The sequence below is a fragment of the Salmo trutta genome, chromosome 5, assembly GCF_901001165.1.
Source record: "Salmo trutta chromosome 5, fSalTru1.1, whole genome shotgun sequence".
Classification (NCBI taxonomy): Eukaryota; Metazoa; Chordata; class Actinopteri; order Salmoniformes; family Salmonidae; genus Salmo; species Salmo trutta.
The window spans coordinates 28,138,311-28,165,776 of record NC_042961.1 but is presented as its reverse complement, the minus strand read 5'-3'; the positions used below and the strand labels follow the sequence as shown (position 1 = coordinate 28,165,776).

Sequence of the window (27,466 nt, the reverse complement as noted above, 5' to 3'; positions counted from 1 at the left end):
AGGTGCAAATGTGATAAATTAATACACCATAAGTTTAGCTTATTGGATCCATCTTGGGCTCAATTGTCAATTAAGCTATATGGAAGTGCATGAAATACACTCAAATGTTGTGTTGTGCAGGTTGACAATGAAATATACATCAAAGCATCAGACAATAGATAATTGATCGTTTTACAAAAGAAAGAAAGGCTATATTGCAGTATATTTCTTTCTAACATGCCAAACATCACTCTCATTTCATACAAAAAACGGAGTAAATCATGTACCGAGCGCCATCAAGTGGCTCATATTGTACGTTACATACACTATGTACAGTGTGCAGTGTAAAATGCGTGTCTGCTGATGGCACTCCTTTCAAGGAAATGAATGTACATGTCCATGTCTTGTGGTGCGTACCAAACATTAACTCAAGACATTTATTTTAAAACAGATTACATAAATGGTTAATCTTTGCATTTGTAAAATCAAAGTTCATTGTGTGATCGGTTGTATAATAATACAGTAGTACACTATCCACGACCAAGCGTGACAAACAAACACAATCCTTATTTGATCAATTTGTTGAAAACCCTTTACAATTCTAACGCAGGAAGTTAATACGAAATCATTTACAGTACCACTGCGTCTGTTGTAGGGTTGGAGTCATTAGAATTCAATTCAGAAAGTGATTTGAATTTAACATTTTAAAAATGGAAAAACATTTGAAATGAATAGCTTCTTCATTTTAGTTTATTTAGAAGTAATTGAAAATAGATGCCTTTTTTTTATTATGCTTATACAGTCCCGTCCCTCAACTGTTCACCAAAAAAAGTGGCAGGGTGCCGCTTTGTTGTTGTTTGAATCCAAGATTTCCCTTCTAAATATGAATTTCAGTTTAGTTACTGAATTGACTGACTTGAGGATGATGTTCTATGTGGTTCTGTTCTACACACTCAAACCTTCCTGCATGATGTTCATATACAGTGCCTTCAGAAACTATTCACACCCATTGACCTTTTCCACATTTTGTTTTGCTACAGCCTGAGTTTAAAATGGATTCAATTTATATTTTGTGTCACTGGCCTAAACACAATACCACATAATGTCAAAGTAGGTTTTTGGTAAATGAAAAGCTGAAATGTTTTGAGTCAATAAGTATTCAACCCCCTTGTTATGGCAAGCCTAAATAAGTTCAGGAGCAAGAATGTCCTTAACAAGTCACATAATAAGTTGCATGGACCCACTCTGTGTGCAATAATAGTGGTTAACATGATTTCTAAATGACTACCTCATCCCTGTACCCCACACATACCAATGATCTGTAAGGACCCTCAGTCAAGCAGTGAATTTCAAACACCGATTCAACCACAAAGACCAGGGAGGTTTTCCAATGCCTCTCAAAGAAGGGCACCTATTGGTAGATGGGTAAAAAAAAAGCAGACATTGAATATCCCTTTGAGCATGGTATTAAGAGACTTAGAGACTTACCCAGAAATACTCACAGCTGTAATTGCTGCCAAAGGTTCTTCTACAAAGTATTGACTCAGGGGTGTGAATACTTATGTAAATGAGATATTTCTGTATTTCCTTTTCAATAAATGTTCAAACATTTCGAAAAACCTGTTTTCACTTTGTCATTATGGGGTATTGTATGTGATGGTTTAAAAAAATATTTGATCAATTTTGAATTCAGGCTGTAACACAACATGTGGAATAAGTCAAGGGGTATGAATACTGTAAGTAACACTGCCTGATTAGTTCTTGACAGATATTTTAGAGGGCAGTCATTTAAAATGCTATAACAGCAGAGCTGTGCGTCATCGTGTCCTCCGGGGTATGCGAGGGGGAGAGGTGGTCCTCTGAGGTGGTCTCTGAGGGAGAGCTCGAGAGGGGTATGATATGTAACGCTCCTCCAGCAAACTCTCCGCAGCCCTAAAATGTATAACAGATAACCACATAGTTACACTTGGCATGACAAATTAAACAGAGATGAAACCACCTAATTAGCATAATAATACAAAACATAACAATACGTCAGTTTAAACTAGAGATATCTGTTTTTCTTCATTGGATGCGTCTCATTCCACCGCATCTGTCTACGTCGCCCTTCCTTATCTGTGGCGGAAGGTGACAGAGCTAGAGAGGTGTTTGTCAGACCATGAGACATCTCGAAAATGGGTCTTCTCACAAAAACGTTTTGGCTTACAAACTATTATGACCCCTCTATGGAAAGATGAGACTCTTACGAACACAATTACGTTTTGTCTTGGGACAAGCGTCTTGGGACTCGTCTGAACAGCTGATCTGCCAACTTCTGTCTGTAGCATCCGAACTAACTGTGGAAAGGCGATACACTCACAAACACTTACATGTCGATTGTTTTGCTCTAGGACTCCAACAGGCCTCACAACACTCGTCTGAAGGTACCAGTTGACAAATGAATGGAACTATATATGGACACCGTTTAGCTATAGGGCCGACACTTCAGAACAAGCGTCTGTTGTTCAATGTAGTGAATGTTATTCAATGCGTTTGTATGGGCTAATAGCCAAATACACATTTTCATCAAATCATTTTTTACATATTTTTTGTTATCATTCAAATTCAAATAGCTACATTATCCTTGGTATGACCTTCTTAAAACAATTCCATATGTTCATGTGAGAATACTGTAAGTAACACTGCCTGATTAGTTCTTGACAGATATTTTAGAGGGCAGTCATTTAAAATGCTATAACAGCAGAGCTGTGTGTCATCGTGTTCTCCGGGGTATGCGGGGGGGAGAGGTGGTCTCCTCTATTCACCTCCGGCTCACCCGACGAGTCCACCTACTCCGCTCCCTTCTCCGTCTGGATCTGGCGCACTTCGTCTTGCGCCCCGAGGGAGTACGATGGAGCAGCGGCAGGGTGCCAGGGGTTTCTGTTACAGATCAATTTATACCTGGCTACCGTGAGGCCGACTCCCTCGGGGGAGAAGAGTATGAGCCTCCTCGTCTCCTGCCTGACGGGCCGAGCGTTGGAATAGGCCAACGCTGTATGGAATGGCCTAGACTCAGCGAGGGAGAACTACCCTGAGTTCACCCGTCATTTCCGGGCCGTATTTGACCACCCCCCAGAAGGCTGAGCGGCGGGTGAGCGACTGTTTCATCTTAGGCAGGAGACGAGGAGTGCGCAAGACTTTGCTCTGGAGTTCCGGACCTTGGCTGCTGGGGTCGGGTGGACGACAGGGCCCTAATGGATCACTACCGGTGTAGCCTCCGGGAGGACGTCTGCAGGGAGCTAGCGTGTCGGGACACTACACTCTCCCTAGATGAACTGATCGACATGTCCATCCGACTGGACAATCTGCTGGCTGCCCGCGGGCGTTCAGAAAGGGTCCTGTCAGTTCCACCTCCTAGCCCTCCCGCGCCCATTCCCATGGAGCTAGGAGGGGCCGCGTCAAGGGGAACCGGAGGAGGGCGCTCCTCCTGCACCAATTGTGGTCGACGAGGACACACGACCGACCGGTGCTGGGGGGGTCCCTCTGGGAGTCGAGAGGGCAGGCAGAACACTCCTCGTTCACCCCAGGTGAGTCAGCATCAAACTCACCCAGAACCCTCTGTTGGTCACATGTTTGTTTTAATTTTTTTTCTTGATTTTTCTCCCTTCTCCCAGCATAAGGCACTAGTCGATTCAGGCGCAGCTGGGAACTTTATGGATCGCGGACTCACCCTCAAGCTGGGAGTTCCGCTGGTGCCGTTAGATTCCCCCTTCCCCGTGCCCTCCTTAGATAGCCGGCCATTAGGGTCAGGGCTGGTCAAGGAGGCCACGGTGCCACTGGACATGGTAACGCAGGGGAATCATACGGAGCGAATTAGTTACTTCCTTATTGATTCACCTGCGTTTCCAGTGGTGCTGGGGGTGCCTTGGCTGGCCAGTCACAATCCCAGGATTTTGTGGAAACAGGGGGTTCTCCAGGGGTGGTCAGAGGAGTGTTCAGGTAGGTGTCTGGGAGTTTCCATCGGTGCCATGTCGGTGGAGAGTCCAGACCAGATTTCCACTGTGCGCATTCCCCCTGAGTATGCCGATTTGGCTTTCGCCTTCTGTAAGAAGAAGGCAAATAAATTACCACCTCATCGACAGGGGGATTGTGCGATAAACCTCCAGGTAAACGCTGCGCTTCCCAAGGGTCACGTGTACCCATTGTCCCAGGAGGAGACGTTGGCTATGGAGACATATGTAACGGACTCTCTGGGACAGGGGTACATTCGGCCCTCCATTTCACCCGTCTCCTCAAGTTTCTTTTTCGTGAAGAAAAAGTGGGGAGGTCTGCGTCCGTGCATTGATTATAGAGGTCTCAATTCCATTACAGTGGGGTTCAGTTACCCACTACCTCTCATCGCTATGGCGGTGGAATAATTTCATGGAGCGCGTTTTTTCACAAAACTGGATCTCAGGAGCGCGTATAATCTGGTGCGTATTCGGGAGGGAGAGGAGTGGAAAACCGCGTTTAGTACCACATCTGGCCACTATGCGTACCTCGTCATGCCGTATGGGTTGAAGAATGCTCCAGCCGTCTTTCAATCCTTTGTGGATGAGATTCTCATGGACCTGCATGTGCCTCTGGTGCGCAGGGTGCTTGGTAGACTGCTGGAGCATGACCTATACGTCAAGGCTGAGAAGTGTGAGTTCTCCAAACGAGCCGTCTCCTTCCTGGGTTGTCGCATTTCCACCTCGGGGGTGGTGATGGAGTGTGACCACGTTAATGCCGTGCGTAATTGGCCGACTCCAACCACGGTGAAAGAAGTGCAGCGGTTTTTGGGATTTGCCAATTACTACCGGAGGTTTATCTGGGGTTTTGGCCAGGTAGCGGCTCCCATTACCTCACTGCTGAAGGGGGGGCCGGTGCGTTTATGGTGGTCGACAGAGGCAGACAGAACTTTCAACCAGTTGAAGGCACTGTTCACTGATGCGCCTGTGTTGGCGTACCCGGACCCCTCCTTACCATTCATGGTGGAGGTGGACGCGTCCGAGGCTGGGGTGGGTGCCGTGCTATCACAGCACTCGGGTACGCCACTAAAACTCCATCCCTGCGCTTTCTTTTCTAGGAAGCTCAGTCCGGCGGAGCGCAACTATGATGTGGGGGACCGGGAGCTGTTGGCTGTGGTCAAGGCTCTGACCGCGTGGAGACACTGGCTTGAGGGGGCGAGACACCCTTTTCTCATCTGGACTGACCACCGGAACCTGGAGTATATCCGGGCAGCCAGGAGACTGAATCCGCGTCAGGCACAGTGGGCCATGTTCTTCACCTGATTTCAGTTCACTATTTCGTATAGACCAGGTTCCATGAACACCAAGGCCGATGTGCTGTCCCGTCTCTATGACACTGAGGATCGGCCCATCGATCCTACTCCCATCCTTCCAGCCTCTAAGCTGGTAGCACCAGTGGTATGGGAGGTGGACGAGGACATTGAGCGGGCGCTACAGGTAGAGCCTGCGCCTTCTAACTGTCCTACAGGCCGTAAGTACGTTCCGCTTGGTGTCCGTGATCAATTGATTCGATGGGCTCATACACTACCCTTGTCGGGTCATCCTGGGATGGCGAGGACAGTGCGAGGCCTTAGGGGAAATACTGGTGGCCCACCTTGGCTAAGGACGTGAGGTTTTATGTCTCTTCCTGTTCGGTATGCTCCCAGAGTAAGGCTCCTAGGCACCTTCCTAGAGGGAAGTTACAACCCCTCCCCGTTCCACAAAGGCCGTGGTCTCACCTGTCAGTGGACTTCCTTACCGATCTTCCCCCGTCTCAGGGGAATACCACAGTTCTGGTGGTTGTGGATCGGTTCTCTAAGTCCTGCTGTCTCCTCCTGTTGCCCGGTCTCCCTACGGCCCTACAGACTGCGGAAGCTCTATTCACCCATGTCTTCCGGCACTATGGGGTGCCGGAGGACATCGTTTCTGATCGGGGTCCCCAGTTCACGTCCCGTGTATGGAGGGCGTTTATGGAGGGCCTGGGGGTCTCGGTCAGCTTGACCTCCGGTTATCACCCTGAGAGCAATGGGCAGGTGGAGAGAGTGAACAAGGAGGTGGGTAGGTTTCTGCGGCCGTACTGCCAGGACCGGCCAAGGGAGTGGTCCAGGTACATACCATGGGCCGAGCTGGCACAAAACTCACTCCGCCACTCATCCACTAACATGTCGCCATTTCAGTGTGTGTTAGGCTACCAGCCGGTCCTGGCACTGTGTCATCAGAGTCAGACCGAGGCTCCTGCGGTGGAGGATTGGGTGCAGCGCTCCAAGGAGACCTGGAGTCCTGTCCAGGAATCCCAGGAATCCCTTAAGCAAGCAGGTGGACGGCAGAAGAGGAGCGCTGACCGCCACCACAGTGAGGCCCCCGTATTCCAACCGGGGGACAGGGTCTGGCTCTCGACCCGAAACCTGCCCCTCCGCTTGCCCTGCCGGAAGCTGGGTCCTCAGCATGTAGGGGCCTTCAAAGTCCTGAGGAGAATAAACGAGGTGTGTTACAGATTAAAACTCCCTTCTTATTATCGTATTAACCCCTCGTTTCATGTGTCTCTCCTCAGGCCGGTGGTAGCTGGTCCCTTACAAGAAGGTGAGGTGCTGGAGGTCCCTCCGCCCCCTCTGGACATCGAGGGGTCCCCGGCGTATACAGTACGTACCATTCTGGACTCAAGATGCCGGGTGAGGGGCCTGCAGTACCTCGTGGACTGGGATGGGTACGGCCCGGAGGAGAGGTGCTGGGTGCCGGTGGGGGACATACTGGATCCGTCACTGTTGAGGGATTTCCATCGCCTCCACCCGGATCGCCCTGCGCCTCGCCCTCCGGGTCGCCCCCGAGGCCGATGTCGGCATGCTGCGGGAGCCGCGCATCGGGGGGGGGACTGTCACGACTCCTGCCGAGGGTGACTCCTCTTCCTGTTCGGGTGGCGCTTGGCGGTCGTCGTCACCGGCCTACTAGCTGCCACCAATCCCTTTTCCCTTTTCTGTTGGTTATGCCTTTATTTGTTGCACCTGTTTCAATTAGGTCATTAGCTGAGCTATTTAAGCCCGTCTCCCCACCTGTTCTGTTTGCGGGCTTGTTTCATTCATTTACACTGTGTGTTGTGTAGTGGATCGTGTTTTTTGGGACTTTGTATTTTGATACACCCTGTTGTGTTGGGCGAATACTCTTTTGGTGGTGCCTAATAAAAAGCACTGTACTAAACGCTTCTGTTTCCTGCGCCTGACTCCACACCCACGACGTCCCAGCGTTACACAGTATTTCCAGTCATTTCAAAAGAGGGTCAACTTACAGTCAACTGTAAGTGCTGTTATTGTGAAGTGGAAACATCTAGGAGCAACAATGGCTCATCCGCAAAGTGGCAGGCCACACAAGCTCACAGAACGGGACGGCCGAATGCTGCAGTGTGTAGTGCGTACAAATTGTCTGTCTTCGGTTGCAACACTCACTACAGAGTTCCAAACTGCCTATGGAAGTAATGTCAGCGCAAGAACTGTTCGTCGTCAGCTTCATGAAATGGGTGTCCATGACCGAGCGGCCGCACACAAGCCTAAGATCACCATGCGCAATGCCAAGCTTCGGCTGGAGTGGTGTAAAGCTCACCGCCATTGGACTCTGGAGCAGTGGAAACATGTTCTCTGGAGTGATTAATCACACTACACCATCTGGCAGTCCGATGGACGAATCTGGGTTTGGGGATGCCAGGAGAACGCTACCTGCCCCAATGCATAGTGCCAACTGTAAAGTTTGGTGGAGGAGGAATAATGGTCTAGGGCTGTTTTTAATGTTTGGGGCTAGGCCCCTTAGTTCCAGTGAAAGGAAGTCTTAACGCCACAGCATACAACGACATTCTAGACGATTCTGTGCTTACAACTTTGTGGCAACATTTTGGGGAAGGCCTTTTCCTGTTTCAGCAGGACAATGTCCCCGTGCACAAAGAGAGGTACATACAGAAATGGTTTGTCGAGATCGGTGTGGAAGAACTTGACTGGCCTGCACACAGCCCTAACCTCAAACCCATCAAACACCTTTGGGATGAATTGGAACGCAGACTAATCATCCAACATAAATGCCCGACCTCACTAGTGGTTGAATGGAAGCAAGTCCCATGAGAAATGTTCCAACATCTAGTGGAAAGCCTCCCAGAAGAGTGGAGGCTGTTACAGCAGCAAAGCCGGGACCAACTCCATATTAATGCCCATGATTTTGGAATGAGATGTTCAACGAGAAGGTTTTCACATACTTTTGGTCATGTAGTGTAGCTGATTGTCTTTTCTCACAGTTAGTCCAGTATGTTTCAGCTGCAGTGACTGGATATGCATATATTATTTTTACATTTTAAAATATAGCCTCAACTTGAGACTGTTTATTGTAATCATTAGGGTTGGGGTTGGTTTTGTGGTCGTCAATTTGTGATGCTTATCAACTCAGTTTACCCACGTGGTTTTATTTGAGATGCAAGTTGCACATAACTATGAACATAAATATATTCTGGGCAGTTTCATTACAATTAGGAAGAATAAATGGTAACACTGCTTTTGAATACCCTCTTCAAAATGCCTGTTTAACTCCTTATGAGCAGTGCATCATGTATTATAATGGACAACTTAGGTGCTAATAACTGCTTATAGACATCTATGACTACATTCATACTGCAATTTGACCAAGGCTCTATAACGCAAATGTTCATATGAATACAGTGAACATGAAACTAGACATTTAAAATTAGAATAATATAAGCGTTGTTATGTTAAACTCTTACTCAACATCTATCCCTCTCTCAACCATGTGACACGTTTTTATGTTAGCTCATGAAGAAAATGTTGAACTTGTATATAGGCTATCTTCACACTTCAGGTTTCCTCTGTGAACGCACAGTCAGTGGTGGGCCAATATTTCCTCTTTATCGCTTCTGTCATCAAACCTTTACCACTGTGTGTAGCCTACAGTGTAGAATACTCACTGATATGTTTCTTAAGTGTGCTTGCCTTTTCAATATGTCGTATTCTGAAATGAAACTATTGGTTTGCATATTACTCTTTGTTGAGCTGTTATCTACAGCATTAATAAATCACATTGTAATATTGTAACATTGGTTGTTATACTGCAATATTAGACCCTCTGTGATCCTTAATTTTTATAATAATCATATTGCTGTAATACTATAAATTGCATGTTTAAGTTGCATTTTGTTGTTGATTTCTGTGAGGAGGAAGTCACCTTGCTATCTATGATGATGTCATATTACTGATTCAATGTTGCCTTTCTGGAATTCCATATTGCATTACATGTAACATAACATTCTGTAATCAAGTTACAGCTAGTTTCAGTGATGCTGACACAGGAACGTATAAAAGGGCCTCTCTTATCCAGAGAGAGGGCTTACCTGTCTGGGAGTCGTGGTGGGATTCTGGGGGGAGGAGGTAGAGGTGCGGCCTCAGCGGGCCGTGGGGGTAGAGGGAGGAAGTCTGATGTGTCCTTTCCATGGATCAAATCAATACACAGCATAAGTAATAATCAGGGAATCTACAAAAGCACTGATTGTAAATACATTGACAAGAGTACATAGTAAATAAGTACATTGTGCCTTCATAAGTATGCTTGTTTTTTTCCCCGCAATATGTCAATCACAAATGTACTGTATAACTGAAATGTTTTTTTTTGTGGTGAGTTGATTCCATCGGATTGAATATCTCTCCAGCAACAATATGTATGAATACGAATAAGCTATTTAGCCTTGTTTACGGAACCGTGGGAACTGGGCCTTGAAAAGACTTTAAAGAACAGTTTGGTCTCACCTCAAAGTCGGGCTCAGTTCCGCTGCTGTAGCTAATCGTACTATTTGTGCTGAGTCTGTTACTGCCACTACCTGGGGAAAGTAAAAGTCAAAAATGTAAGCTCAGGAAAGGAAGAAACACTACAAGTAATTGTGAAACAGTTTCTTCAACAAGAACTTGTGGTGGGTTGCTACGAACAGCAAAGAGTGCACATTAATAGCTAGAGATGAAAGCCACTTAGAGAGAGGAGCTGAATAGAGCAACAATAATGGGGAGAGTAATGTGCTACAGGTTTTCATCTTTTAGACATAATGACCATACGGGATATGGAAATAATCAGAGTTGATCAGCAAAACAAACGGCCAATTGCGTTTCAGATTTCATCACTTCTCCAAACCAAAAGTATATTTCCAAAAGCACTATCTTGGTACTAATACAGATTTTTGATAATAACAATAATATAAACAACATCAAAACGACCAAAAAAATACCGACTTAATAATTACATCAGTTGTCATTTTGTACTACCATTTAGGCTCATAGTGACATTCAAACGACAGAGATTGTACTCACTGGATGTGCTGGAGGTACTGCCAGTTTTCCAGGTGCCTCTCTGGCTTGACCGGGTCACAGGAGGGGGTTGGGCAATGACCCGTGGGGTGGGCTCGTACACAGAACACTCAACAGCCATGTTGGAGGCCCAGGGAAGGTTCCTCTGCAGTGGGGCGGTTATCTCCAGACCTCACAGGGTAGAGGCCAGATCAACAATAAGCATCACTCATCAACAATAAGCTAAATATCATACCTTCATAGATGTTACAAAGTACCAGTGGTGACCTGTCATTCAGGGCAGGTGGTTCTGAGCTCCAACTGTTTAGCTATAAAATAAAAAATAAAATACAAAATAAAAAACATTGTTGTTGCCTGTTTTGCATGTTATTTTGGCATTAATACGTGTCACATATCAGTTTGCAAACATGGTCTCTTTTTTGCTTTCTTGAGTAAGGCAGCACCAAAATGCAGGTGTTTCAGCCTTGCTTAGTGCTTTCTGTAGTGGTGGGGAAGCTAGCGGAAAATATGGAGCGTAGGTGTTGGTAATGTTCTCTAGTTGCGCCCATGTCACTCATGGAGACACTACATCACTGCAAAATCTACGGGTAGAGCTCGAAATTTCCAGCCCCTTGGGTGCTGCCATAGAGTTACATTAGTGCCCATCCAAGAAGCCTAAAGGTCATTGGCTACAGATAAAATGACGTCAAATCATGCTATATCTACCGTAGCTTTGATTGGACTGATCATGTGTGATTGGGCTCCCGAGTGGCACAGCGGTCTAAGGCATGGCATCTCAGTGCTAGAGGTATCACTACAGACCCTGGTTTAATTCCAGGCTGTATGACAACCGGCCGTGATTGGGAGTCCCATAAGGCGGCGCACAATTGGCCCAGCGTCGTCCGGGTTAGGGTTTTGCCGCGGTAGGCCGTCATTGTAAATAAGAATTTGTTCTAAACTGACTTGCCTACTTAAATAAAGGTTAAATAATTTTTTTTTTATTCAACATCATATTTTAAAAATATTAGCTAGCAAGCTAGCAGTCATCATCATGAATGAAGTTAACAATCTACTGGTAAATCCTTTTCAATCCTTGTCATATAAAGAGAAATTATAGATAAAACATATCGTTGCTCATCGGCCATTGGACATAAACATTACACAACAAGTTGGAAATCGCAAATTCAATAATGAGTGGTTTGGAAGGAATCAGTGGCTAACTGGAAGCTTTGCAAAGCAATCACTAGCATGCTATTCAGTGGAGTGAGTTTGTGGTACAAGTCTGGGTATAAAGGTATCTTTTCCAAGCTTAAAAGGATAAACATTCAACACCATGGGCAATAAAAGGTTGAATACATTGGCCATACTGTCAATCCAGCATGATTTCTGCCACGTTCTCAGACTTCAGTGAGTTCAAGACAGCTGGGAACTCGGGAAAAAACACGCCTCGACTGGGAAAATACAATCATCCAACTCGGAATTCCAAGTCGGGTACTCGGGCCTCTTTCTAGAGTTCCGACCTGAAGATCATTGACGTCATGATTCAACCTTGTTTTTTTCAGAGTTCTCAGTTGTCTTGAAAATACCATAAATCCAGAGAATGCCAGACTTTAATGACAAAATTTGCACACAAAGGACCGCCATGAAGGATCGTCCTGTTCAAGTGAGCACAGCACAAGAAGGTGTCCAAAACTGTCTTGTATGGTGCTGCATAAATGATGTAATATGCCGGGGAGATATGCATACTATAGCTAAGAAAGTAATACTAAGTGTATGTTGTGTAGTAAGCTGTTAGTAGCCCATGTGCCCCACCCTAATAATTTGGTTCATTTCCCCCTCATAATTTAGCCTAATGGTCTGACTTGGTGGTGCACTTGTAGCAGCCTTTAGGCACCTTTAAAGAAATGTAAACACTGAATATTGTAAGAGCTTTCAATGTCTGCTTATATGCCCCCTTTATTTACCCTACTGTTCTGACTTGGTGTACAGGGAGAATACTGTAAGAACGGCCCATGTTCTGAATTCTCTCTGTACATTTCAAAAGTGCTGAACAAATAGTTATATTGACTACGTCTGTCCTAGCTCGCTTATTAATGTCTTAATCGAAATAACGGATTGCCTCTTATCCGCTAGTTGCACCCTTATGCTATAGTTTGTACATCTCAATTGTCAGTAGAAATCACATTTGTTTCAGCAAGTCAGCCATATCAGCTATGTTTTTTTAAAAGGCAGTAAATGAGGCTGAATGAACTGTTTCACTGCCAGACAAGGGTTAGCTGTTAGCCAGGTGTAGCAGTGGTAACCACATGGTGGTCACCACATGGTTCTGAAAAGAAAGCTGTTGGGACCGCTTTATGTAGGCCTTAACAGTTTGTAGGCACCGTTTGTCACTGTCATAGTGCAATTAATGTATTGTGTGTGTACTGGCTTCGCGGGCATGCATCTAACATTACATTTTGTAGTTTGCCGCACCTAGATATACATGATAAAATTGCCACTGCAAAGTACACTACATGACCAAAAGTATGTGGACACCTGCTCGTAGAACATCTCATTCCAAAATTGTGGTCATTAATATGGAGTTGGTCCCCCCTTTGCTGCTATAATAGCCTCCACTCTTCTGGGAAGGCTTTCCACTAGATATTGGAACATTGCTGCAGGGACTTGGTTCCGTTCAGCCACAAGAGCATTAGTGAGGTCCGGTACTGATGTTGGGCGATTACGCCTGGCTCGCAGTCGCCAATCCAATTCATCCCAAAGGTGTTTGATGGGGTTGAGGTCAGGGCTGTGTACAGGCCAGTCAAGTTCTTCCACACCGATCTCAACAAACCATTTCTGTATGTACCTCGCTTTGTGCACGGGGACATTGTCGTGCTGAAACAGGAACAGTCCTTCCCCAAACTGTTGCCACAAAGTTGGAAGCACAGAATCGTCTAGAATGTCAATGTATGCTGTAGCGTTATCAACCATGAAAAAACAACCCCAGACCATTATTCCTCCTCCACCAAACATGACAGTTGCCACTATGCATTCGGGCAGATAGTGTTCTCCTGGGATCCTCCAAAACCAGATTTGTCCGTTGGACTGCCAGATGGTGAAGCATGATTCATCACTCCAGAGAACGCATTTCTATAATTCAATGGCGATGAGCTTTATACCACTCCAGCTGACGCTTGGCATTGCACATGGTGATCTTAGGCTTGTGTGCGGGTGCTCGGCCATGGAAACCCATTTCATGAAGCTCCTGACGAACAGTTCTTGTGCTGACGTTGCTTCCAGAGACAGTTTGGAACTCGGTAGTGAGTGTTGCAACTGAGGAGAAATGATTTTTATGCTCTACGCTCTTCAGCACTCGGCGGTCACGTTTTGTGAGTTTGTGTGGCCTAGCATTTCTCGGTTGAGCCATTGTTGCTCCTAGATGTTTCTACTTCACAATAACAGCACTTACAGTTGACCGGGGAAGCTCTAGCAGGGCCGAAATTTGACGAATTTGACGAACTGAAAGTGTCATCCTATGACGGTGCCACGTTGAAAGTCACTTAGCTCTTCAGTAAGGCCATTATACTGCCAATGTTTGTCTATGGAGATCGCATGGCTGTGTGCTCGATTTTATACACCTGTCAGCAACGTGTGTGGCTGAAATAGCCAAATTCAGTGTTTTACAGCAACTGCTAAGACATTATCATGTTTTGTATCAAATATGACCTTTGATGCTGTCTTGTGACCTACAGAATTGTAGGCATAGTCAAATATCAAAATAAACACTTTTCAGTAACCCTGACAAATGAAATGTAATTGCAATTGAAGTACAAACTATGCTCATCACATGTAGAGACAAAGTATAGCTAGTAGTCTCCAAATATTCTTACTGATCTCCTTCCCAATCTTCTCCCTCTCTTTGTGCCGTCTGGTAATGCTGCCTCGTAATCTCTTCAAATTGTCCTGTAACAAAAAAGTTTTTCTTTATTCATGGAAGTAGTGGTTCAGGTTGTCATTGTACCCCCAGAGTCTAGGCTTGGGCCACAGAAAGTATATGTTTCTTGTGTTCTGCCAAGAGATTTGAGTATGAACTATAATCTACTACTGTACCTGTTGATTACGCAGAGACTGAGATCTCCTATCCTCATCAAACTGCCAGGCCTTGAATTCCTTGACAGCATCGTCCACACTCAGGACCCCCACCTTCACCTTCTCCTGCAAAGCTATGAGCTGCCTCTGGCCTTGGGTCTTCACCTCAGCATAGGGGTCGTGGGATGAGGAGGTGGAGGCTCCATCTCTCACAGGCCTCACTGGAGGTTTTGGAGGCACATACATTGTTTACTAATTAGTGGAGAAGATGTGATTCAGGACAAATAAAATAATCTAATCTGCTTTTCAATTTGATACATACCAGTGGATGACTCTGTTTCTCTGAGGTCCGTCTGTGGATTTGATTCTTCTTTTGCTGAAAACACTGTGAATCAAAAATCATTGTTATTCACCTCAACTTAAAATACTTTACACTGGTTTGACAGCTCATGGATTAGCTAATATCTTTAGAGAACACTTTGGCCATCTACCTCTTGAGATGTAGGTCTTGGACTCTTCAGGCTCGGAAAATGTTACAGGTCTCGGAATGGGGGCTGGTGGACGGTTGACAATTTCCGGGAGATAGCTTGCATTCTCGTCCACCGTGTCATAGATTTGATCAGAAACACACATATTGTAAAGTTCTTCTTCCTCAAAACCCTCTGGTTCTTCCACCTGGTCTCCCACCTCTTCATTAGTTGTATGCTCCCCAACTTGGGGCACACCTGCATCAGGTTTACCCAAAAAGAAAAGCCACATAATTTGTAAAAAAGAGAAAGGCATTTTAGGATCTGAATATCTAGACTATAAACCATACTTAAGTCCACAAGTACAATTACAGTACAGTACAATGCAGTATTTTTCAAATTTACCTTGAAAAAAATGTCTAAGTATGGCTTCCTCCGGGTTATGAGACTCTCCTAATGCCTTCTCCATGTCCTCATCTGAGGGAAATAAAATATTCAAAGATCTTCAACATCATCATCATCATCATTAACATCATCATCATCAAAGATAAATGGTACTTAATGTGATTAGTCATAATTAGTCATACATAGGTCTTCCATGGAGTCGGGGTTTAACCTGATCATGGTCTCATAGATGTCTTCTTGACACCCAGGGTTTAGGGAGTCGTTCATGATGTCTTGAGAAGAGTTGGACATGGACTCGTACACCTCCTCATCTTCTTCACCCGTGTCAGCTTTCTCCTACAGAGTAGATATCGTGAACATAGTCTTCACTAAAGATATGTTTTTCAGAAAGCTACAACAATAACATTTACCAGTAGCTTTTCATTCCTTCCTGTGCAATTCATAGTATAAGCATAATGCACTTCCATTTGGTATAGGTGACAGTCAGCTGGCTGTGGCCATTGACATAATTGAGATCACACTTCAGAGATAAAAGATAAATACATCACGGAATGAAAATACTAACAATGGACTTACCACAAAGTAATCTATGAACTGTCTCAGTTCAGAGAAGCCGCTCCTCTCTGCCAGTGTATTCGGGTAGTCTCCATTCTTATTCATCACGCTGTAGGCCTGTACGGCACCTGGACACTGGAGCAGGACTGTTGTCAGCTTCTTCAGCCCATACTTTGCGGCAAAATGAAGCAGAGTGGGAAGCTCCTCCTTTCGCTGATCTGAGTGACCCAAAAAGTCTAATTAACCAATGTAATCTATCCCACTTTTTCTGAACATTCTTGAGGACTTGAAAACTATCAGGATATAAGTTGAACTTACAAAAAAGTGAAATGTTACCAATTCATCTAGTACACATCATTTATTGATCTTTTGGAACTTGGATCACATCCCTGCATGTCAACATATGTCAATGGGTGTGAACAACATTTTTGGACCTCCAGATAAGATTTTTGTACATGATTAGATGGGTCGTTCCACACTCTTATAAAAAAATGGTTCCATAGGGGCTATTCGGCTGTCCCCATGGGAGAACCCTTTTTGGTTCCAGGTATAACCTTTTTGGTTCCAGGTAGAACGTTTTGGGGTTCCATTTTAGAACCCTCTGTGGAAGGGTTCTACATTGGAACCTGAAAGGGTTCTACCTGTAACCAAAAAGGGTTCGTCAAAAGGTTATCCTATGGGGAGAGTCGAAGAACCCTTTTAGGTACTAGATATAACTTAATTTTGCACTAATCGAGCGCCTTTTGGATAGTGTAATTTTGTCCCCAAAAAATGTCACTATCATAAAGAGCACATGTTCAACTTCATAATAACCATGTTTTCCTATCTCAAGAGGTAAAAAAATAAATAAAATGTGACAATTAAAGTAACAGGGTTGACCGTAACAGGGTTGACCGTAACAGGTTTGACCGTAACAGGGTTGACCGTAACAGGGTTGACGACTTCATCTTAAATCAGGGGAATGGAAGCTTGTTGTGTGCAATAAGGAGGGGCAATTGAATGCAAGCTTAACAAAACATTTGAACTTGTTAAAACATTCCTAGCCTAACTATCTATGGGTAACAGGGTTGACGTGTTATGCTCGAAATGCTTCGTTTTCGTCCACAAAACACCAGGAAACGATCAGAAAGAATACACTATTTCTTGACTTTTAGATGTTCAATGTTTCTTTAGAAACTTACAAATGACTAGATTTACCATATTAAAACGAAAGTTCAGTTCAGTTAAAGGGTTCAGGAAGGTGACCAAGAACCCGATGGTCACAGAGCTCCAGAGTTCCTCTGTCGAGATGGGAAAACCTTCCCGAAGGACAATCATCTCTGCAGCACTCCACCAATCAGGCCTTTATGGTTGAGTGGCCAGACTGAAGCCACTCCTCAGTAAAAGGCAAATGACAGCCCACTGGGAGTTTGCCAAAAGACACCTAAAGGACTTTCAGACAATGAGAAACAAGATTCTCTAGTCTGATGAAACCAAGATTGAACTCTTTGGCCTGAATGCCAAGTGTCACGTCTGGAGGAAACAAGGCACTGCTCATCACCTGGCGAATACCATCCCTACAGTGAAGAATGGTTGTGGCACCATCATGCTGTGGTGGAGTGGGAGACTAGTAAGGATCGAGGGAAAGATGAACGGAGCAAAGTGCAGAGAGATCCTTGATGAAAACCTGCTCCGAAGTGCTCAGGATCTCAGACTGGGGTGAATGTTCACCTTCCAACAGGACAATGACCCTAAGCACACAGCCAAGAGAACGCAGGAGTGGCTTCGGGACAAGTCTCTGAATGTCCTTGAGTGGCCCGATCGAACATCTCTTGAGAGACCTGAAAATAGCTATGCAGCGACGCTCCCCATCCAACCTGACAGAGCTTGAGATGATCTGCAGAGACGAATGGGAGAAACTCCCCAAATACAGTTGTGCTTGTTGCATGATACCCAAGAAGACTTGAGGCTGTAATCGCTTCCAAAGGTGCTTAAACAAAGTACTGAGTGAAGGGTCTGAATTCTTATGTAAATATGAAATGTATTTACTTATTTTTTTACCCCCTTTTTCTCCCCAATTTCGTGATATCCAATTGGTAGTTACAGTCTTGTCCCATCGCTGTAGAACTGTTGATGTGTAGACAAGCAAATGTATCATTCCATTATAATTTCTGTAAAACATGTTAACACTTACAAGCAGCCATATTGTCTTCCTCTAGCTGTCTGATTCCAAACACATGAAGTCCACTTGCAGGGATCCTGCATTGTAATGAGTCTGTCAGCAAATTGTCAAGTGACTCTGTGGTATTGGATGTTAAATTGAATGCCTAGAAACACAGAAATGAATATCACACTATTAAAGAAAATATTATACGTCCAGCATGAAGAATTTAATCAAATATTTTTGGGGCTTTCTTGAGGCTTTGGTCTGTGTGAGATCACACCTTCAATGTCATTGAACAATGTCTTAATAAAAATACATTTATTTAGAGTTGATGAAAAGTGAATTTGTCAGTATTCAGTATTGTATTTTTAGGTAACACTTTATTTGGACAGTCCATCTGTAGATGCTTAACAGACTAATTGCAGTAACAGTTCAACTAACTCTCTACGAACCCTAACCCTACCCTAGCCCTAACCTTAACCCTTATGTTAACCCTAAACTTAACCCTTACCTTAACCATAGCTCTAACCTTAACCCTTACCCTAATCCTTATTCTAAACCTAACCCTAACCGTAACCTTAGCAAGCAGTTGCTTATCAACAGATAGTTTATTGATAGTATGACCATCTGTAGACCATCTACAGATGGACTATCCAAATAAAGTGTGACCTATTTTTACTCTATACTGAGCTGACTCTCACCTGACACATAAAGTTCAGGGGAGCAGCTGCATGTTCAAGGTAACTGCTGATTTCTCCCATGGCTGTGTAGTATGTTACAGGCCTCAAACAGACTGGCGAGTCGTTGCTATACAGAGTGAGTGACACCTCTCCTGCTGGCATATCTGGGAAAGATAAATGTCATCTGAGTTAGCGTCCTGTATTTCTACTGTACGGCATATTGGCTTATCAAATCACTTCAAATGATTCACATTGGTGGAAAAAAAATTCCACAATAGGAATGTGAAAATGAAATAAAATTATAAGTAAAAGTGAAATAGAAGACTGGGGTAAGTGGTCTAAAAGTTCCTCTTTAGATTTGTGATCGAAGGCCTCTAAAGGTAGTTTACTTACCAGGCGCATTAATACTGATAGTGTATTCATTCTCCAAAATCCCTAGAACCCGTTTTGCAGTTGAATCTTCAGAGGCAAACACCACTTCCATGTTCAACTGATTGTCCAGTTTATTAGAAAAGATTATAAAAATAGTTGCATGGTCCTGTAAAACAGGTTTAAAAAAATTGCATTCTATGCTTAATAGTTGTTTCCTCAAAAAACTGCCATTGCGAATAAAGTTGTCCTGGGCTGATTACAATTTGAGGGTGATTTTAAAGTTGTGCCTTGATATTAATCAATGAATCATTTTTAATGACAGTATCATGTACCTGTTATGTAACATTAATCTTTCCTTATGTGGTGCTTTCCAGATTAAATATTTGAACATTGTTCAGTACCATTTCAGAGTTGTCTATATGTATGTTTAAGCAATTCTTACCCCGCATAAAACTTTGTTTGGTTGAACAGTGAGGCAGGTGGGATGTGTGGGGCTCATTGCCTGGTTTGAGTGGATCTCTGTTCTCACATCGTCATCGTCGTCCTGGACACACTCTGGTTCTGTCACTGACTCTTCCTCTGTCCCCTCAGCTTTGGGGTTCATAACCACAGTGATTTCACACTCTGTTTTTGCTCCTGTTTTTTCTGTAGCTTCCGCCTCATGTTCAGCCTCTTCTGTATTACCTTTGAATACAAAGTCAAAATAAAAGCCTATCATCACTTGTTCTCAGTTGAATATGGGTAAATGTGTGAATTGAATTAACAAGACTAAGTTCACAACTAGAGGGTATGTGATCCTTTGTGAGTATAATACACTAATGGTAAATGACTCATGCACTTTAAACAAAGACACAAAATCTCATAAACATAAACTCATCAAGTTATTGTAGCTCTGAATGTTATGAGAATCTGGCTATATACTTTCACGTTGTACCCACGGTGAAGGTTTGCTGCTTCCCCAATCAAAAGCCCTGGATTAGCACTGAGGTTGGCGCTAAACTAAAGACATTTACATTTTTTACATTTTAGTCATTTAGCAGACGCTCTTATCCAGAGCGACTTACAGTAGTGAATGCATACATTTCATACATTTTTTTAAATCTTTTTTTTTCATACTGGCCCCCTGTGGGAATACGAACCCACAACCCTGGCGTTGCAAACACCATGCTCTACCAACTGAGCCACACGGGACAAAGAGCAGGGCTACCGCACACAGAGCTATTGTAGAAAACCCTGATGCTACGGCCGAAGGCAGGAATAAGCACAAGAAGGCCTGCTATGACCTCCGCAGAGTCATCAAACGAACAAAAGGACAATATAGGAATAAGGTGGAATCATATTACACAAGTTCTAACGCTCGCGGCATGTCGCAGGGGCTAAAGTCTATTACGGATTACAGAGGAAGACCCAACCGTGACCTGCAATCTCAATGTCTCTCCACACTACCCTCACCCACCTAGATAAGAGGAATACCTATGTGAGAATGCTGTTCGTTGACTACAGCTCAGCGATCAACACCATTATCCCCTCCAAGCTCGTCACAAAGCTTAGGACTCTGGGTCTGAACACCTCCCTCTGCAACTGGACCCTGGACTTCCTGACGGGCCGACCCCAGGTGGTGAGAGTAGGCAACATCCCCTCCACCACGCTGACCCTTAACACAGGGGCCCCACAGGGGTGTGTGTTTAGTCCCCTCCTGTACTCCCTGTTCACCCACGACTGTGTGACCACGCACAGCTCCAACACCATTATCAAGTTCAATGACGACACGACGGTGGTAAGCCTGATCACCGGCGACGATGAGTCAGCCTACAGGGAGGAGGTCAGTGACCTGACAGTGTGGTGCCGGAGCAACAACATCTCCCTCAACGTCAGCAAGACCAATGAGCTGATCGTGGACTACAGGAAACGGGGGGGGGGGGGGGGGGGGCACGGCCCCATCCACATCGACGTGGCGGCAGTGCAGCATGTAGACAGCTTTCAAGTTCCTCGGTTTCCAAATCACTAAAGACTTAAAACGTTCCAAATACACACACACAGTCGCAAAGAAGACACAACAGCACCTCTTGCCCCTCTGGAGGTTGAAAAAGTTTGGCATGGGCCCTCAAATCCTGTAATGGTTCTACAGCTGTACCATTGAGAGAATATTGACTGGCTGCGTCACTGCTTGGTATGGCAATAGCACCACCCTCGATCGCATGGTGCTACAGAGGGTTGTGCAGACAGCCCAGTACATCACTGGGGCTGAGCTCCCTGCCATCCAGGACATCTATATCAGGCAGTGGGAAAAGAAGTCCCAGAAAATCTACAAAGACACCAACCACCAAAGCCATAGACTATTTTATTTTCTGCCACACGGCAAGAGGTATCCCCAAGTAATACGACTGATAAATAGCTAATAAAATAGCTACACGGACCGAGTTTACCTTGTGTCTTTATCAATCTTTTATTTCAGTATGCACACTCACAGAGCCCTACACACTCACACACACGGTCACTCCAACACAAACAAACTCTATAATTTGCTCACTTACAAATAATATGCACATACATTTATACTGACTCTACACACCCGCATACCCACTCACATACAAGCTGCTGCTACTCTGTGTCATGACTGTCCTGATCAGGTCAGGCTACAGGAGACCACAACCCTACAGATTATCTCTCAACCCCCAACAGAGGAGGAGAGATCTAGGGGTCTGAAGATGTGGGGGTTTTACGCCCATGATAAATCTTAGGCCACAGACAAATTCCTTTGTCCTCACTATGGAGAACTGGCCTCAGAACATTAAACATGCAATAAAGGGACTTTGGAACAATGGTTTCCGTCAGCCACAATGGTGGTCATGACGATAGATGGAATATGAAAATGTATGTAATATTTGTCTTGTTATTAAAGGTTAATAGATGACGTTATTACGAAAACATTGTACCTTTAAGAGTTTTCCCAGTATATGCCTGATGTTTATACATTGTACGTTGTGTGGAAAATGTTCAAATCAAAGAGAACATTTTGGTAAAGATGAAAGGTGAAGTTAGTTGTCGAAAATTGGATTTGAGTAAAATCTAGGCCTTGCCTCCTAACTTCTTTGGGATAGGGGGCAGTATTTTCACGGCCGGATAGAAAACGTACTCGATTTAATCTGGTTACTACTCCTGCGCAGAAACTAGAATATGCATATAATTAGTAGATCTGGATAGAAAACACTCTAAAGTTTCTAAAACTGTTTGAATGGTGTCTGTGAGTATAACAGAACTCATATGGCAGGCCAAAACCTGAGAAGATTCCATACAGGAAGTGCCCTGTCTGACAATTTGTTGTCCTTCTGTTGCATCTCTATCAACATTACAGCATCTGTGCTGTAACGTGACACTTTCTAAGGCTACCATTGGCTCTCTAAAGCCGCCAGAATGTGGAATGGGGTGTCTGCTGTCTCTGGGCAAAGAACAACAGCAGAGTTTGTAAGTGGTCAGCCTGGGGACAGTGAGACTGAGATGCGCGTTCACGAGACTTCTCCATTTTTTTTCTTTCAGCCTTTGAATGAATACAACGTTGCCCGGTTGGAATATTATCGCTATTTTACGAGAAAAATAGCATAAACAGTGATTTTAAACAGCATTTGACATGCTTCTAAGTACGGTAATGGAATATTTTGATTTTTTTTGTCACGAAATGCGCTCGCGCGTTACCCTTCGAATAGTGACCTGAACGCAAGAACAAAACGGAGGTATTTGGATATAACTATGGATTATTTGGAACCAAAACAACATTTGTTGTTGAAGTAGAAGACCTGGGAGTGCATTCTGACAAAGAACAGCAAAGGTAATCCAATTCTTCTAATAGTAATTCTGAGTTTAGTGAGCCCCAAACTTGGTGGGTGTCAAATTAGCTAGCCATGATGGCCGAGCTATGTACTCAGAATAATGCAAAATGTGCTTTCGCTTAAATGCTATTTTAAAATTGGACATAGCGATTGCATAAAGGAGTTCTGTATCTATAATTCTTAAAATAATTGTTATGTATTCTGTCAACGTTTATCGTGAGTAATTTAGTAAATTCACCGGAAGTTTGCGGTGGGTATGCTAGTTCTGAACATCACATGCTAATGTAAAAAGCTGGTTTTTGATATAAATATGAACTTGATTGAACAAAACATGCATGTATTGTATAACATAATGTCCTAGGAGTGTCATCGGATGAAGATCATCAAAGGTTAGTGCTGCATTTTGCTGTGGTTTGGGTTTATGTGACATTAATACTTGCTTGGACATTGGCTGTGTGATTATTTGTGTCTATGTACTCTCCTAACATAATCTAATGTTTTGCTTTCGCTGTAAAGTCTTTTGGAAATCGGACAATGTGGTTCGATTCAGGAGAAGTGTATCTATAAAATGGTGTAAAATAGTCCTATTTTTGAGAACTTTGAATTATGACATTTTGTGGTTTTAAATTTGGCGCTCTGATTTGTCACTGGCTGTTGAATAGTGTGGGACGATTTCGTCCCACCTCCCCTAGAGAGGTTAACTTGGTACGCCCAGAGAATTGCCCTAAAGGTGGTTACGCCCACTTCTGATCCGAAGGTATAAGACAGGGGAGTGAAGAATGAACAGATCAGACTAAGTGACCCCAGGCTGCAGCCAAGGTCTAAAAGGTCAACGAACCCCAAAACGCAACACAAGGAACAAGCCAAATAAATATTTTTCTACCCATGCTATGGATGAGTAGCCGTGTCTAAGCGGGTGAACTCAAGCCGGAACACCTGGCCTACACTCCCTATCGAATCGTGGTATCTACGCTGTTTCATTCCTACGCCGTGAGCTCTGAGCTACAGAGCTGTCTGTCCTCAGACGACCCTATCAGAGCAAGGGCTAGGAATCGGACCACTAAGCCAAAAGGACACTGACATCGTGAGGACAACCAGAGAGTTGCGCCGGAGAAGTGCGTCATTGAGAAGCCTAAACGACCCACGCGGAGCTTCCCATCTGAGACCTCCAACAAGCAATTACATCATTACATTCTGACCCATAAGAGCGACAGTTCGGGGCAAGGCTAGGGTTAAAATAAGCATAGCTGACGAATGCACCCAAATGTATATTTCTCGTGTACTTTCTCTTTTTCTCTCTCTTTTAAATCCCCATTTTGGGTAACACGCGCCATAGTGTGTTGGCCCGTTATACTAAGTCCTAATCAATAGCCTAGACTGTGTTTTGTGTATGTGTATCTTTTATCATCATTTTAGCTTTCTAGTAAATAAATAATAAACTAAGATTGGTGTGGTACGAACTCATTGGTGGGACCCGGGTCTGTGCAGATTCCCAGATTATGCGACGTTCAGAATGAGACTGTAGAGGAAATTGATTCATTAGCGACTGTTGTAAAATTGATATTCTGATATTCTTTGAGTTAATTTGGGAAATAGAAACTCAATAAAACTAATTTTCCCATGGTGCCCCAGGTTGATGAGTTAATAACAGTTGTCACATTAACTAATACAATGTCACGACATCTGTTCATCTTATATCTTGTTGCCTATTCACCTTACTCCTCTACATATCTACCTTCATCACTCCAGTATCCCTGCACATGTAAAAATGGTATTGACACCGACTTTTTAAATATTTCCAGTATATAGTATGTTAATTTACTTATCATATTCTTATTTATCGTGTGTTTTTTCTTCTTCTAGTAATAGACTGTTATTGATTATTGCATTGTTGGGTTTTGAGTTTGCAAGACAGGAATTTCACTGTATTTGTGCATGTGACATTAAAACTTGAAACTTGAAACAAAGTTAGGCAGAAAAACAACATGGATATTATAAAGCGAACATACAGTCAGCGATGGATTCTAGAATGGTGGAGATGTAAAGAGCAGGTTCGTCTTCAGCATACAGTTTTCTCCAGCTCTGCCAGTTTTCAAACCATTCAGTGGGTATGTCATCCTCCGACATCCCACACAACAGCGCCACCACTCTGTGTGGAGGATGAAGGAGTCTCTGAAAAGTTCCCAGGACTTCAGGGTCATTTAGAATGTCCAGGATTGCCGTTGTCAGCAGCAGCACGATGCATTTACTATTATAGAAAATTTTCAATTCGCATCCATGTAGTTGTTCAACACGGTCAACTGCATACAATACGATAGACCTCTTGGGAAATTTGCGTGAAGACTTCAAGATTTTCTGCAGATATGTAGCCCATTCCTGAGCCTCGCAAGAATGGACAATCAACAGCTCATACGTGTAGTGGAATCCAGACATTGCTGGAAGACAGAAAATGATGGGATTTAATATCTTATCAATTAATTATCAAAAAACAATTAAATTATTTACGTACAGTGGGGTCTGAAATTATTGACACCCTTGATAAAGATAAGCAAAAATGACTATAAGATAAATATTTCAAATACTGAGCTTTATTGTATGCAAACATTTTTTTTAAATGTAATTATTTTATACTAATACAATTGCTCAGAGAAAGAGATTTTGTTTAACAAGTAATACATTTTTAGCACCAAGCCTTTTCTTAAAATGTAGGCGTTTGACGCCATTTCCTACTTCACAGTAGGGCCGTTATAGGGCCTTTTTTACTGACATTTTTTTCAGAAATACCTTCTTGAACATGTGAACTTTCATATGCCTTAATTACAAATATGAATACAAATGTTCAATTATGAGCTTAGTTTAGCCAAGGAGAAAGCACCGAGCTATGTAGGGAGAAAGGCAGGATCCGTGATTGGCTGAGACAATGGAGGGTGATAATAGAGGGACTACTTTCTGGAGGACAATGCCATGCCGACTCATGTGTTTACATGGGAATTCTTAAAGAGGTGGAAAATGCTAGGGCTTAAGAGGGTGTGAACGTTGATGAATGGGAGTAAACAAAGAAGATTTCTCCAGAAAGTGTGAAAGTCATTCATGGTCCTTTTTCTGCTACTTGTCCCCATAGTGGGATAACAAGTTTATCAAATTTCAAATAAGCATAATTTCCTCATGCAGTCCTCCCAACTGTGTATCATTTACCATTTTGAAGCTCAGTCTGTACTTTTATAAAATAAATAAATAAAATAAAAAGCCAATCTTGAAAATTTGACATAAGCTCACCTTCCTGAATTCAGTCACAAATGTTTTGAGTTGGAGAACACATTGGGAAGGAGCTTAGACCATTTCTCCGTACAGAATCCTTCCAGATCCTTGATATCCTTTGTTTGCGCCTATCTTTATCAAGGGTGTCAATAATTTAGGACAGTGTATAACTGTACTTAACACCTAAATTCATATATCAAATGATATTCATAGATATATTTTTTTCTCTCTTCAATGATTTGAGAAAAAGAAAAGTCAAGGTATTAATGCTGAGATTATGCTTAATGTTGCACAGAAACTGTACACGATACCAGGTGTCCACAACAGCCCGAGCTATGCGATTTCAAGGTCGCTGTGGTTAAAGAATGAATAGGCGTGCTGTTTGAGATGTCAGCACTGAGTACAGTCAATAAGTAGCTGAGCAAACACTGACCAGAGTCAACATTGGTCCGGGTAATTTGTTGTAACTCATTACTTTACTTAATCAAGCCAAGTTCACCCTTGTAAAACCTAATAGGAGGGCGATAATACAGTGTGTAGTACAGTATTCTCCAGTATACTACGAAATTCTAAAGTAAGCACTATATGATCAAGGAATATTACAGTGTATAGTGTAGGATTCTATAGTATATTACAGTTTTCTACAGAATTCTATAGAATTTTATAGTATGTACTATAGTATTCTGTAGTAAAATGTAGTATTTAAAAAAAAAAGTGGGTAACCCCAACCCCTAAATGTGCTTCAATCATACTGTACAGACATTGTTTTGCAAAGATATTGCTGAGATGACATGCAAAAACATGTCACCAATGCAGCTGCCAACTATAACTACAGGAAGAGTAAAACACTAACTTCCTTATTTCTAAACCAAATCTGTCAATGGTCTTACATTATACGTCAGTCAAACTAAAAAAAGCCATTGCAGTTTTAGGTAGATATCATATTGAAGTTTCTTAATGAAAACGTTCAATTATTTAAAGCCATGAGTGTGCAGTGAACGCTTATAGTATTGCTTTAGTTTGTAGAATTTGAAACATTTGTATTTTATTGTCAGGCTAACGTCAGACAAAAAATAAAGAAGTGTAAGACGTCAAACAGGACCACCTCTTACCTGATTCTGAGGGTGAGACAACTCCATCCATAATTGTGAAGTTTGAGAACAGTTGCATCAACTCACCCCCACAGCACAAAACATCTGCCCTTGTGAATGGCTCTTACTTTTTGGAGTCAAGCCTTTCTTTCTACCCCACAGAATTTAGACTCTTCTCATGAACAGCTTTCACCAAATAACTCCCCTGCACTGTCATATTAATAGAAACAGTTTGTTTCCTGCTATTGGGTGACACTCTGTCACTTCCTAAAACAGATGTGACATGTGAGACCTGCCCCT

The 27,466-nt window shown here is 43.3% G+C and overlaps 1 protein-coding gene across 2 annotated transcripts; it reads right to left on the bottom strand.

Moving 5' to 3' along the window:
- Window positions 1-1,740: 1,740 nt before the first annotated feature.
- On the bottom strand, window positions 1,741-27,466 carry LOC115193997 (phosphoinositide 3-kinase adapter protein 1). Of its 2 annotated transcripts, XM_029753206.1 has the most exons (17): window positions 27,188-27,466; window positions 24,827-25,252; window positions 19,433-19,674; window positions 19,012-19,156; window positions 18,640-18,782; window positions 17,969-18,101; window positions 15,817-16,013; window positions 15,423-15,576; window positions 15,241-15,312; window positions 14,860-15,093; window positions 14,691-14,753; window positions 14,390-14,589; window positions 14,170-14,242; window positions 10,325-10,492; window positions 9,773-9,843; window positions 9,361-9,452; window positions 1,741-1,911 (listed from the first exon to the last, which is right to left on the bottom strand). In XM_029753206.1, the coding sequence occupies exons 1-17, from the start codon at window positions 27,243-27,245 to the stop codon at window positions 1,797-1,799; spliced, it is 2,586 nt and encodes an 861-aa protein (XP_029609066.1). In that variant the 5' UTR covers window positions 27,246-27,466; the 3' UTR covers window positions 1,741-1,796. The 2 variants fall into 2 exon arrangements, with proteins under 2 accessions (XP_029609066.1, XP_029609067.1); XM_029753207.1 differs by lacking the exon at window positions 24,827-25,252 and having other exon boundaries at window positions 27,188-27,465.